The 12,622-nt window shown below is 43.0% G+C and overlaps 1 protein-coding gene across 1 annotated transcript in view; it reads left to right on the top strand.

Annotated features, from left to right (window-relative positions):
- LOC124143344 (NADPH oxidase 5-like) overlaps positions 1–12,503 on the top strand; it is a 45,341-nt gene extending 32,838 nt beyond the window's left edge. Inside the window, exons 6-14 of the mRNA XM_048395281.1 lie at positions 998–1,173; positions 1,928–2,119; positions 2,728–2,860; positions 3,799–3,921; positions 4,990–5,093; positions 5,248–5,304; positions 8,941–9,150; positions 9,488–9,754; positions 10,489–12,503. Coding sequence (XP_048251238.1) covers positions 998–1,173; positions 1,928–2,119; positions 2,728–2,860; positions 3,799–3,921; positions 4,990–5,093; positions 5,248–5,304; positions 8,941–9,150; positions 9,488–9,754; positions 10,489–10,620 — 1,394 coding nt within the window. The 3' untranslated portion in view covers positions 10,621–12,503. The remainder of the gene's footprint in view (positions 1–997; positions 1,174–1,927; positions 2,120–2,727; positions 2,861–3,798; positions 3,922–4,989; positions 5,094–5,247; positions 5,305–8,940; positions 9,151–9,487; positions 9,755–10,488) is intronic.
- The last annotated feature ends 119 nt before the right edge of the window (positions 12,504–12,622 follow it).

Here is a 12,622-nt window from a genome sequence, read left to right as displayed (position 1 = left end):
ACAGTGTCTGCCTTTATGTTTGTTACAGTCATGGTAGCTGAGAGTCAGTTCAACCTGACAGTGTCTGTCTTTATGTTTGTTACAGTCATGGTAGCTGAGAGTCAGTACAACCTGACAGTGTCTGTCTTTATGTTTGTTACAGTCATGGTAGCTGAGAGTCAGTACAACCTGACAGTGTCTGTCTTTATGTTTGTTGCAGTCATGGTAGCCGAGAGTCAGTTCAACCTGACAGTGCCTGTCTTTATGTTTGTTGCAGTCATGGTAGCCGAGAGTCAGTTCAACCTGACAGTGCCTGCCTTTATGTTTGTTGCAGTCATGGTAGCTGAGAGTCAGTTCAACCTGACAGTGTCTGTATTTATGTTTGTTACAGTCATGGTAGCCGAGAGTCAGTTCAACCTGACAGTACCTGTCTCTATGTTTGTTGCAGTCATGGTAGCCGAGAGTCAGTTCAACCTGACAGTGCCTGTCTTTATGTTTGTTGCAGTCATGGTAGCCGAGAGTCAGTACAACCTGACAGTGCCTGTATTTATGTTTGTTGCAGCCATGGTAGCCGAGAGTCAGTTCAACCTGACAGTGCCTGCCTTTATGTTTGTTGCAGTCATGGTAGCTGAGAGTCAGTTCAACCTGACAGTGTCTGTCTTTATGTTTGTTACAGTCATGGTAGCCGAGAGTCAGTTCAACCTGACAGTGCCTGTATTTATGTTTGTTGCAGTCATGGTAGCCGAGAGTCAGTTCAACCTGACAGTGTCTGTATTTATCTTTGTTACAGTCATGGTAGCCGAGAGTCAGTTCAACCTGACAGTGCCTGTCTTTATCTTTGTTGCAGTCATGGTAGCCGAGAGTCAGTACAACCTGACAGTGCCTGTCTTTATCTTTGTTGCAGTCATGGTAGCCGAGAGTCAGTTCAACCTGACAGTGCCTGTCTTTATGTTTGTTGCAGTCATGGTAGCTGAGAGTCAGTTCAACCTGACAGTGTCTGTATTTATCTTTGTTACAGTCATGGTAGCCGAGAGTCAGTACAACCTGACAGTGCCTGCCTTCATCTTCACCACAGAAGCGGACATTGGCTGGGTGGCCGGCTTCGCTCCTCTCTCTGGTGTTCTGCTTGTCGTCGTCTTCGTCATCATGTTCATCTGCTCCATGCCCTTCGTCAGGAAGAGCGGACATTTTCAGGTAACGTGATAACTGGTGAAGATTTTCAATGATATTTTCCAGCAGATGGTCTCATGAACCATAAGACAATGCTGTTCAGAGGTTATCCGTCAATTTATAAGAGATGCCCATCTACCAAATTATTTAAGTCAAAGAAATACGTCAAAAGCTTGTATTCGTGAACAATGTACCCTCACCACATAATGAAGAAAGAACGAGAAGGCGTGCATTCGTGAGGACACGGGGTGTAATATTTATCACGAATACATGCTATTGGCGTCTTTCTTTGACATAAATAATGTGTTTGATGGGCATTTGTTTTTGTTTTTTAAAACTTTATTTCTGTTGCATTTTTACACATGGGCTATACAATGTAATACATAGGCAGTAAACAAAAGTTGAGGACAGAATTATTATGTGGAAAACAAAAGATGACAAGATGACCAAAACTTGTAGAATGTATCGACACTATTACTTATGAGAGCTGTGTATTTGTTAAAAGTTGACGGATAACAAATTAACAGTAGGCACACTTTATGGACAGAAGCTTCGTTAATGTGCTGTGATAGCAACGTTTCGGTGTAAGACCTTTCTCAATAATGAATAATGATTACACAGATTATTATATGTGGTAGGTGAACGACTAACAGCTACAAGATCAGTGGGATGTACTTTGTCATAAATGATTCAAGGCTGAAGGTAAAAGACCCCCGTCATTAAACAGACGGCATCCTCTCTGTTTGCCACACTTGCATGATCCATCCTCTCTGTTAAGGTGTTCTACTGGACCCACATGTTGTACGTGGTCTTCTGGATCTTATTAATTCTTCACGGGCGCCATTTCTGGAAGTGGTTCCTGGTTCCTGGCGTTGTATTTATAGTGGAAAAATTGTCGAGGTCTAAACTGATCGGGAAAATGACTTACGGGAACACCTTCATAACAGAAATCAACCTTCTACCATCTCAGGTAAGATTTTAGACCTGCATGGTCCTTATTTTTAGATTAAAAGAATGTGAATATCTGATAATGAAATATAAAGGGTTTCAGATAGTTTGTCATCATAAGTGTCCGGAGAATTATATTTGAAAATAAAGATTGTCCTATCAAAACGTTACTATTTTCGTGTAAAAAAGAATCGTGTGCTGATGCCATTTGTATGGAATACTACATGGGACATTGTCGCGTTGTCGCCTTTCTAAAAACAAGCAAAGGGTGTCAAAATTAGCCAAAGCGCAACATTGCGACAATGTGACATTTTGGCCATTTGTTGCATTGTAGCGCTTAGATAATTTTTTTATTGTATTTTAAGTGTTGTTTCTTGCTGTTAAAAAACCCCGTTTGGTTTATAACAACCGACACAGACAATAACGATATATGAACTAATTTGCATTGTCGCAATGTCGCGCTTTGGCTAATTTTGACACTCTTAGCTTCGTTTTGGAAGGGCAACAATGCGCAATGCGACAACACGATATGTGGTTGAAAACAAATCGTTCATCGTTGTAGTACTCAATACATTTGACTTTATTAAAAGGTTTGCAATGCTGACTCTTGGTCATGTTCCCATGTTACAGGTGACCCATCTTGTTATAACAAAACCTACCAGTATGAAGTTCCGACCCGGGGACTACCTCTTCCTACAGATCCCAGACATCGCTAAATATGAGTGGCATCCCTTCACCATCAGCAGCGCACCCGAACTAGACGGTAGGTCTCTCCATGAAGTAGTGGCCCGAACTAAAAGGTAGGTCTCCCCATGAAGTAGTGCCCCCGAATTTGACGGTAGGTCTCCTTATGAAGAAGTGACCCCAAACTAGATGGTAGGTCACCCCATGAAGTATCGCCCCCGATCTAGACGGTAGGTCTCCTTGTGAAGAAGTGCCCCCAATCTAGTCGGTAGGTCACCCCATGAAGTAGTGCCCCCGAACTTGGTGGTAGGTCTCTCCATGAATAAGTGCCCCTAAAACTAAACGGTAGGGCACCTCATGAAGTAGTGGCTCCGAACTAGATGGTAGGTCTCTCCATGAAGTAGTGCCCCCGAACTTGGCGGTAGGTCTCCCCAGGAAGCAGCGCACCCGAACTTGGCGGTAGGTCTCCCCATGAAGAAGGGCCCCCGAACCTGAAGGTAGGTCTCTCCATGAAGCAGCGCCCTCGAATTTGAAATTGGGTCCTTCTATACATGAAGCAGTGTCTCCAGTGAGGAACGTGGGTTGGAGTACAACACAAATGTTAATTCTCTCCCTGTGTTTCGTCATATCGAGTTATTGGCTCGCTGTTAACAGTATGACAGCTGCATTGCTGGCCTTGAGGTAGCCTAAACTGGGATGTGTTTCACAGTTACAGTCAACAACCTGATACTGCTTCGAGAAACTGGACCCCATAAACGATGCGCAACATTTGGTTCCCCGGTGAAAATCCGGGTGAGAATTGGTCTTCAGCAACCCACGTCGTAAGTGGCGACTAACAGGATCGGGTGGACAGGGTCGATTACATACAGACCGCCGTCCTACAGGTTGAATATTGTAGAGATTGGCGTTGAACAACAAACAAACACAAGGTAGAAGGTGCATATTATGTTTGCCCTGCCCTATATTCCCCGAGTCAAGATACTCCTGTGTTATTTTACACCTACGTTTTCAATACAGACAGGTTATGGGTACACGTGCGATCGGCCGGACATTGGACCAACAGGCTGTACGAGTACTTCAGTTCCTTTGAGGAAGAAAGAGACGCCGAAATAGAGGAGTCCAAAGGACACGTTAACGCTGGTAGGGGTTCTGTTGTTCTTTGTCGCTTGAGATACACATGTGAGTGAGTGAGTATGGTTTTACGCCACTTTTAGCAATATTCCAGCAATATCACGGCAGGAAAAAACAGAAATGGCTTCACACATCGTACCCATGTCGGGAAGAATCAAACCCGGGTCTTCGGCGTGACGAGCGAACACTTTAACCACTTGGCTACCCGACCATCCAGATACACATGTACAGCAACAATCCACCTATTTCACAATTACATATTCGAGTCGGAACTACACAGTCCATTGACTGATACCCAGGGTCAACCGAGGCTGACAAACCCTATACACTCAGACGTTTCGCAGAAGTCCCCAACTGTTGCTCTGTGTATTCTAAAGAGAACTCTGTTCAATCCAGATATAGGAAGAACAGTAAAACCAACTTTTGATCAACGTTAGACAATCTCATTAAATTCAGTTCTTTTTTCCTGATACGATAGCTATTTGCATGAAGATAACCCCTAAATAGAAGGCTGCGCACAGTGACCCCTGAGTGGATGTTCGCCGCCCAATCTAAACTAAAGATGGTGGGCTCTTGAGCCTGCTCCCATACAATTCGGCTTTGTTCCTTACCTTTAGAAAATTCGATTTGATGAAAAGGAAACTGACACAGAATACATATATCCGGTCTCTTTCTGGTGTCGATTATTGGAAAGTGTATCTGTTGCGAGGGATATGAGATCTTCGGAGCAGAGGAGGGGAATGAGTTTTAACGCCACTTTGAAGAGTATTCATGTTATATCGCGGCGTGTCGGCTTAATATGGAAGGACAGTGATGCAGGTCTCAGATGTTTACCTTTATGGTGAAACCCACGAGCACGGCTATGGTGCTGGCACACCTAACAACAGAATGAAGAGGCATTTAAACCCACAGTAAAAGGCTTATGGCTTGTCCAAGACATGTAACTCTGCACCCGTGGCACCTGTCATACAGAGAGGTGTTGTATCTGCAAAAAAATCTGATTGTAATGTGATCGGACGTCATTGTTCCTGCGAATAACAAACTAGTTTACTGTATAAGATGGTGCCATGTTTGCAGGCTTCCGCGATCCAGTTCATCTCTTGAGCTATAAACAGGAAGGAAGAGCTGAAACTGATGCTTCAGACTCTGGCAAGGTTGACATCCCCAAGCACTGCTTCAAGGTAAGTTGGGGTTGTTATTGCCATGTTTTGGAAAATTGTGATTCCAAATCAGTTTACTGATACAGTTCAAGCACATTAACTTCAATGTGTCATCAAGGGTACACCAGGGTCATGTCTACCGCATTTGCTGATGTCATTTCGTTCTCCGTTCCAGTCGAGACGGGCGACCTATTTACACGGTGGGAAGAAGCAGAAGAAGGTACATGTGCGGGTAAGTGGTTTCCCAAGATCACCCAGTCAGATCACGGAGAGTGTTTCCGTACCTATCACAGTTACCCAAGATAATCCGGTCAGATCACGGAGATTGTTTCCATACCTATAACAGTTACCCAGGATAATCCGGTCAGATCACAGAGATTGTTTCCATACCTATAACAGTTACCCAGGATAATCCGGTAAGATCACGGAGATTGTTTCCATACCTATAACAGTAACCAAAGATAATCCAGTCAGATCACGGAGAGTGTTTCCGTACCTATCACAGTTATCCAAGATAATCCAGTCAGATCACGGAGAGTGTTTCCGTACCTATCACAGTTACCCAAGATAATCCAGTCAGATCACGGAGAGTGTTTCCGTACCTACATGTATACCAGTTACCCAAGATAATCCGGTCAGATCACGGAGAGTGTTTCCATACCTATAACAGTTACCCAAGATAATTCGGTCAGATCACAGAGAGTGTTTCCGTACCTACATGTATACCAGTTACCCAAGATAATCCGGTCAGATCACAGAGAGTGTTTCCATACCTATCACAGTTACCCAAGATAATCCAGTCAGATCACGGAGAGTGTTTCCGTACCTATCACAGTTACCCAAGATAAGCCAGTCAGATCACGGAGAGTGTTTCCGTACCTATAACAGTTACCCAAGATATCCCAGTCAGATAACTGAGAGTGTTTCCGTGCCTGTCAGAGTTACCCAAGATATCCCAGTCAGATCACGGAGAGTGTTTCCGTACCTATCACAGTTACCCAAGATAAGCCAGTCAGATCACGGAGAGTGTTTCCGTACCTACTTGTATACCAGTTACCCAAGATAATCCAGTCAGATCACGGAGAGTGTTTCCGTACCTACATGTATACCAGTTACCCAAGATAATCCGGTCAGATCACGGAGAGTGTTTCCGTACCTACATGTATACCAGTTACCCAAGATAATCCAGTCAGATCACGGAGAGTGTTTCCGTACCTATCACAGTTACCCAAGATAAGCCAGTCAGATCACGGAGAGTGTTTCCGTACCTATAACAGTTACCCAAGATATCCCAGTCAGATCACGGAGAGTGTTTCCGTGCCTGTCAGAGTTACCCAAGATATCCCAGTCAGATCACGGAGAGTGTTTCCGTACCTATCACAGTTACCCACGATAATCCAGTCAGATCACGGAGAGTGTTTCCATACCTATAACAGTTACCCAAGATAATTCGGTCAGATCACAGAGAGTGTTTCCGTACCCACATGTATACCAGTTACCCAAGATAATCCGGTCAGATCACAGAGAGTGTTTCCATACCTATCACAGTTACCCAAGATAAGCCAGTCAGATCACGGAGAGTGTTTCCGTACCTATAACAGTTACTCAAGATATCCCAGTCAGATCACGGAGAGTGTTTCCGTGCCTGTCAGAGTTACCCAAGATACCCCAGTCAGATCACGGAGAGTGTTTCCATACCTATAACAGTTACCCAAGATATCCCAGTCAGATCACGGAGAGTGTTTCCGTACCTATCACAGTTACCCAAGATAATCCGGTCAGATCACGGAGAGTGTTTCCGTACCTATCACAGTTACCCAAGATAATCCAGTCAGATCACGGAGAGTGTTTCCGTACCTATCACAGTTACCCAAGATAAGCCAGTCAGATCACGGAGAGTGTTTCCGTGCCTGTCAGAGTTACCCAAGATATCCCAGTCAGATCACGGAGAGTGTTTCCATACCTATACCAGTTACCCAAGATATCCCAGTCAGATCACGGAGAGTGTTTCCGTGCCTGTCAGAGTTACCCAAGATAAATCAGTCAGATCACGGAGAGTGTTTCCATACCTATAACAGTTACCCAAGATATCCCAGTCAGATCACGGAGAGTGTTTCCGTAGCTATCACAGTTACCCAAGATAATCCAGTCAGATCACGGAGAGTGTTTCCGTACCTATCACAGTTACCCAAGATAATCCGGTCAGATCACGGAGAGTGTTTCCGTACCTATCACAGTTACCCAAGATAATCCAGTCAGATCACGGAGAGTGTTTCCATACCTATCACAGTTAACCAAGATAATCCAGTCAGATCACGGAGAGTGTTTCCGTACCTATCACAGATACCCAATTTAACTATTTCAGGTCACTGATAGTGTTGTCCACACCTATAAGTAGTTAACCAAGATAATCCAGTCAGTTCACGGAGAGTGTTTCCGTACCTATCACAGATACCCAATACAAGACAATCATATCAGGGAAAGTGTTGTCTGCTCCCATAGTAAGTGAGTATGGTTTTACGCCGCTTTTAGCAATATTCCAGCAATATCACGGCGGGGGACACCGGAAATGGGCTTCACACATTGTACCCATGTCGGGAATCGAACCCGGGTCTTCGGCGTGACGAGCGAACGCTTTAACCACTAGGCTACCCGACCGCCCCTTCTGTTCCCATAGCAGTAACCCAAAATAACTCAATCCGGTCACTGATAGTGTTGTCCATACCTATAACAGTTACCCACTACAACTCAGTAATATCACGGATAGTGTTGTCCGTAGTGACGGGGGCACGGGTGGCCAGTCGTCTAAGGCGCCGCGATTCGCTCTTCAGAGTTGCGACCCTTAGGCACGCCAGAAACCTATGATTGTGGGTTCGAATCACGGTTCGCCCCGATTATGTTTATAGGTTTGTCAGCACCATACCCGTGCTCGTGGGTTTCACCAAAGTAGTAAACGTCTGAGACCTCAATAACTTCGGGCTTGCCTCACACATTAAGCTGGCACACAGTGATATAACTGCATTAATGTTAAAAGCGACGTTAAACCCAACTCACTCACTCACTTTAACGTGAAAGAGACCCCAGGTTAAACAGTCTGGCGAGTTTGAATGCCATTTTTTTTCTTTGAACACACGATGCCATTTAGAGAGTGGTTAAATGCAACAAATGTTATATTTGAGATAACACCGCCTCAGTAAAGTACAGATTATCGTTCTTTTTGGGGTTGATTCCCGACCAGGCGATTAGATGCCTCACTCTGGCAGTGTCAGTTTGAGTAACGGACGGGAGTCACCTCCCCTCCCCCCCCCCCCAAAAAAAAAAAAAAAAAAAGAAAAAAAAGAAAAGAAAAAAAAGTGTTATCCCAAATATAACATTTGTTACATTTGACCGTTTTTTAAATGGCATTGTGTTCATAACTTTCGGCCATTGGATCCGTGCCAATTTTCACTTGTGAGAGGGGTACACAAAGTATGTGATCTAGAATACCAGTAGTCGCACTTTCATTTTTGTGGAAGCCTCGGTGGCTGAGTGGGTTAGATCGCTGACTTTGTGTGCTGGCGATTAGGTGTCTCACTCTGGCAGTGTGTGTAGGAATCCCGGACGGGAATGAACCTCAAACAGAATTAGAATCTGTACTTTACAAAGAAAGTGTCATCCAAAAAATAGTAAACAACGTTTATAACGAAAACGCTCATAACGAACTGACAGATAAAACGAACTTATTTTTTGGTCCCGACCATTTGCTGTACATATACTGTATATGCTTATAACGAACTACGGTTATAACGAACTAAAATTAGTGGCCCCCTTGAGATCGTTTTAACCGTAGTTTACTGTATAACATTTGTTACAAATGTTTCTTTTGCAGTGTTTCATCGACGGACCCTACGGAACCTCGTCTAGGGCACTATTTGAAACCGAGCACGCTGTTCTGATTGGCTCCGGTATCGGCGTGACTCCCTACGCCTCCATCCTACAGAGCATCATGTACAGGTTCAAGGCCTACAAGAGATGCTGCCCCAGCTGTACCCACTCCTGGTATGATGAAGTACCGCCACACGTCATGAACCTCAAGAAGGTCAGTGATTGGGGGTGGACCGTTTTAGATCATTATTATGATGATACTGTTAAAAGCGGCGTTAAACCCAACTCACTCACTCACTCAATGGGGAAACTAACGTAAACCGAAATATCCTCTGATTTCTAGCAGAAGAAACTTACTGATTAAGCGGAGATAATTAAGGGAGGTAACTTTTTACAGAAAATATTACCCTTCAAAGTGTTTTGTTCACTGCAGTGAAATACCACAGGTTATATTCACTACTATGAAAATATCATTTTCCCAACTTTAGAAACTCAGTCTTTAACACTGAAGCATATGGCGAATATATTTCTTCCATTGGTGTCGTTACAAGGTCGACTTCATCTGGATCAACCGTGACCAGAAGTCCTTCGAGTGGTTCGTCAGTCTTCTCACTCAGTTAGAAATGGAACAGACTATGGAAGGCGGGCTGGGCAACATGATCGAGATGCACATGTATATGACTGCAGCACTTAACAAGACGGACCTGAAAGGAATCGGCTTACAGATGGCCCTTGACCTCATCCATAAGAAACAAGACAAAGACCTGTTGACGGGGCTGAAAACACGCACACAGCCAGGGAGGCCCGACTTCAGAAAGGTAGTGAGACGTGAAATTAAATATTTATACGTCAATGGAGACAAACTAAAGTGTAATAACTTCATGTGCAGTATGTTTTCTGAAAGACATGTTTGAAAATAACATACTTAGACGTTTACCACTTCGGTTGCACGGGTATGGTGCTGACAAACCTAGAAACATAATCGGGGCGAACTGGGATGGGTGGGGAGGGGGGAGACGGACTTCTGCCGCCGTAACCTAGCCATAACAACAAACAAACGAGACAAATATAGATATTTAAGTTTGTGCTTAACATGGACGAGAGCTAGAAATTGATAGCTTCTCGACAGACCCAGTGCTGGTATGTTATGTGGCATTCACCCTCCACTCTAACAGGATGTACAATGTGCTCATCAACTTTTAAGCTCCTGACATTCAATGACTTGAGAGTTCCTTTAACTCCCGTGGGTCTCTTGAAGACTGACGTCAGGGATCGTGAGGCGACTGACGGAATCGGGTGGTCAGGCTCCCCCACTTGTTGATGCATGTCATCGTATTCCAATAGCGTAGATCGATGCTCATGATGTCAATCACTGGATTGGATTATTTACAAAGCTGGAATATTGCTGCGTGTGGCGTTAAAAAACAAACAAACAAACTACATGTTAGTCTATTGATGACGTTTATTTTTTGTTATTCATTGTCACAAAGTCAAATTGGTAGTTGTCTCCTTACGTATGCCTTTTATAATCTGTGGCATTGTTATTTTTCAGCTGTTCAGAACGATTGCCGCGGAGAAGAAGGGACACGTTAACGTCTTCTTCTGCGGAAACCCCACCCTGGCCAAAACTATCAAACAACAGTGTGAATCCTTTGGGTTCGGCTTTTCAAAGGAGAATTTCTAAATGGACATTCCCAAGCAGCTGTAGACGAAACGACATGACGTCACGTGATATCTTTTCAGTATAAACCGAGGCATTCGTGACCAACTCGTGTTATTCCGGGACAAGCCGAATAGCGACTCGTGCCTCTCTCGTGGCCATTTTTGCGACCGGGTTCCGTCTTAGCGCAAACGGGCATACCTAAAACAATTGTCAACTTGTTACATAATGGGTCACATATATTTTCGCATGTTCTTTATATATTTCAGATGCAATTTAAAGCACATCGGAACATGCGGTATTGTACAGTATGATTAAACACATTTAACTGTGTCCTGGGTATATATTTAGATGCAAGACATATGTATAATCAAAAATTATTTCTGAGGGATTCTTTGACGAAGAACTTGAAATCATACGCGCATTTTGATTGGTTTGTCGTATTTTCGCACATAACATCCATCGATAGGGGGACAAGTCTTCTTGCAGGTTACGGAAAGGGGCGAGTGGTGACGAATGTAAACCGAGGGTCAAAATAAGTATTTAGTTTAATTTTTGTAATTTTTTTAGAATTGAAAAGTGAAATAACTGTTCAATTTGATTACGAATATTTAACCATTACTTATTCCTGCAACAGCAATTTTAAAAGTAATCTGTGGCTGGGTAATTTTGTGTAAAAATACGTGTGTTCAGTTACGACTTGGATATGAAATGAATTTGCATCCACATGACTCCTACAATGTTCGAAATGTTTTAATTTTGTGCCGAAAAATGAAGATTTATTGATTTTTAAGATAACATATCTAAGATACCAATCAGCATAATTATGAAAAAAACCCAATTTCATCTTTAAAAGTTTCTAATATAATTATATTTAAAAAATAGAATTTCGTGGGAGTGTTGACTAAGTGCCAGTTCAGTTCATGTCTTACTTGATATTTTCAACTGGTTCGCTGAAGAGCTATTCTAACCCGGATCTTCACGTGTTATTAATAACTTTTCCCCATCAGATTACCACACGCTATCAACTTGAATCACGTGTTGTCAGCACTGTAACAACGCACTGTAACCTTTTTTATTCTCTGCAATTTGACCTACACTGCCTGGCAAAGGAAAGTATACCCTTGAAAATTGGATTTAACCAGCAATAAATAAACCTTATCAAAAGGTTACTTGGCTGAAAACCGTCCCCGAAACTTTGAACGTAAGGTCTAATATTGCCTATGATATCTGTGTCATATATACTCACCGCCAAAAGAAACGCGAACCACAGAAACATTTAGAGAAGTATGTACGTTAATAAGAGATGTTTCCAATGTGTATCATTTAATGAAAAAACTAACAATCAGTCAAGTGTTACCGAAGAGTGTCTTTATTTTTACCACAATATGCTGCACGTGATTTCCAAACTTTACACGCAAATGGTGCATCTCGAGTTATGGATCTATGACGTCACATGTGATGTGATCATGAGCGTCGGTTAACACAACATACCAGTATGTTCGTTTGTGCATCGAATGAAGCTAATGTCTCTTGAATATGAGTAAGTCTTCATATATTAACCAACATGTATGGTATTCGCGTTTTTTTTGTCGATGAGCATATATTACCATCGAATAGCCATTTCTTGTTTGTTTCATTTTAGCCACTATCAGACATTTTGCCTGGCAGTTTATATCACCATGTCCTGCCTCGATGTTGATCACTTGCGTGAGAAAGGTATAGACATCAGTTACGAAACGTCGCGTTGAAAAAAAAGTGCTATCACCCCTATCAATAACAAGTAATTGAATATTTTGCCGGCCGACAGTGTCTTGCGTATATAAAATGATTAGATCCCCAAAATACCATATTCGCGAAGTAAAGGAGTTACATATATGTAACTGACAATAAAAGTTTTGTTTCCACCCTTGCCGACTACGCTCGAATGTCCAGGCTCGATCGTTGCGCCACCAGTGGCTATACCGAGGTATGTCCCTCCTATTGACCAATCAGATTCCATCACTTGCGGCAACCAGTCAAGACG

Source organism: Haliotis rufescens, unplaced genomic scaffold (assembly GCF_023055435.1).
Source record: "Haliotis rufescens isolate VD_foot unplaced genomic scaffold, xgHalRufe1.0.p SCAF_14, whole genome shotgun sequence".
NCBI classification, from domain to species: Eukaryota; Metazoa; Mollusca; class Gastropoda; order Lepetellida; family Haliotidae; genus Haliotis; species Haliotis rufescens.
Note: the sequence above shows the minus strand (reverse complement) of the source record. Positions and strands in the feature narration are given on the sequence as shown.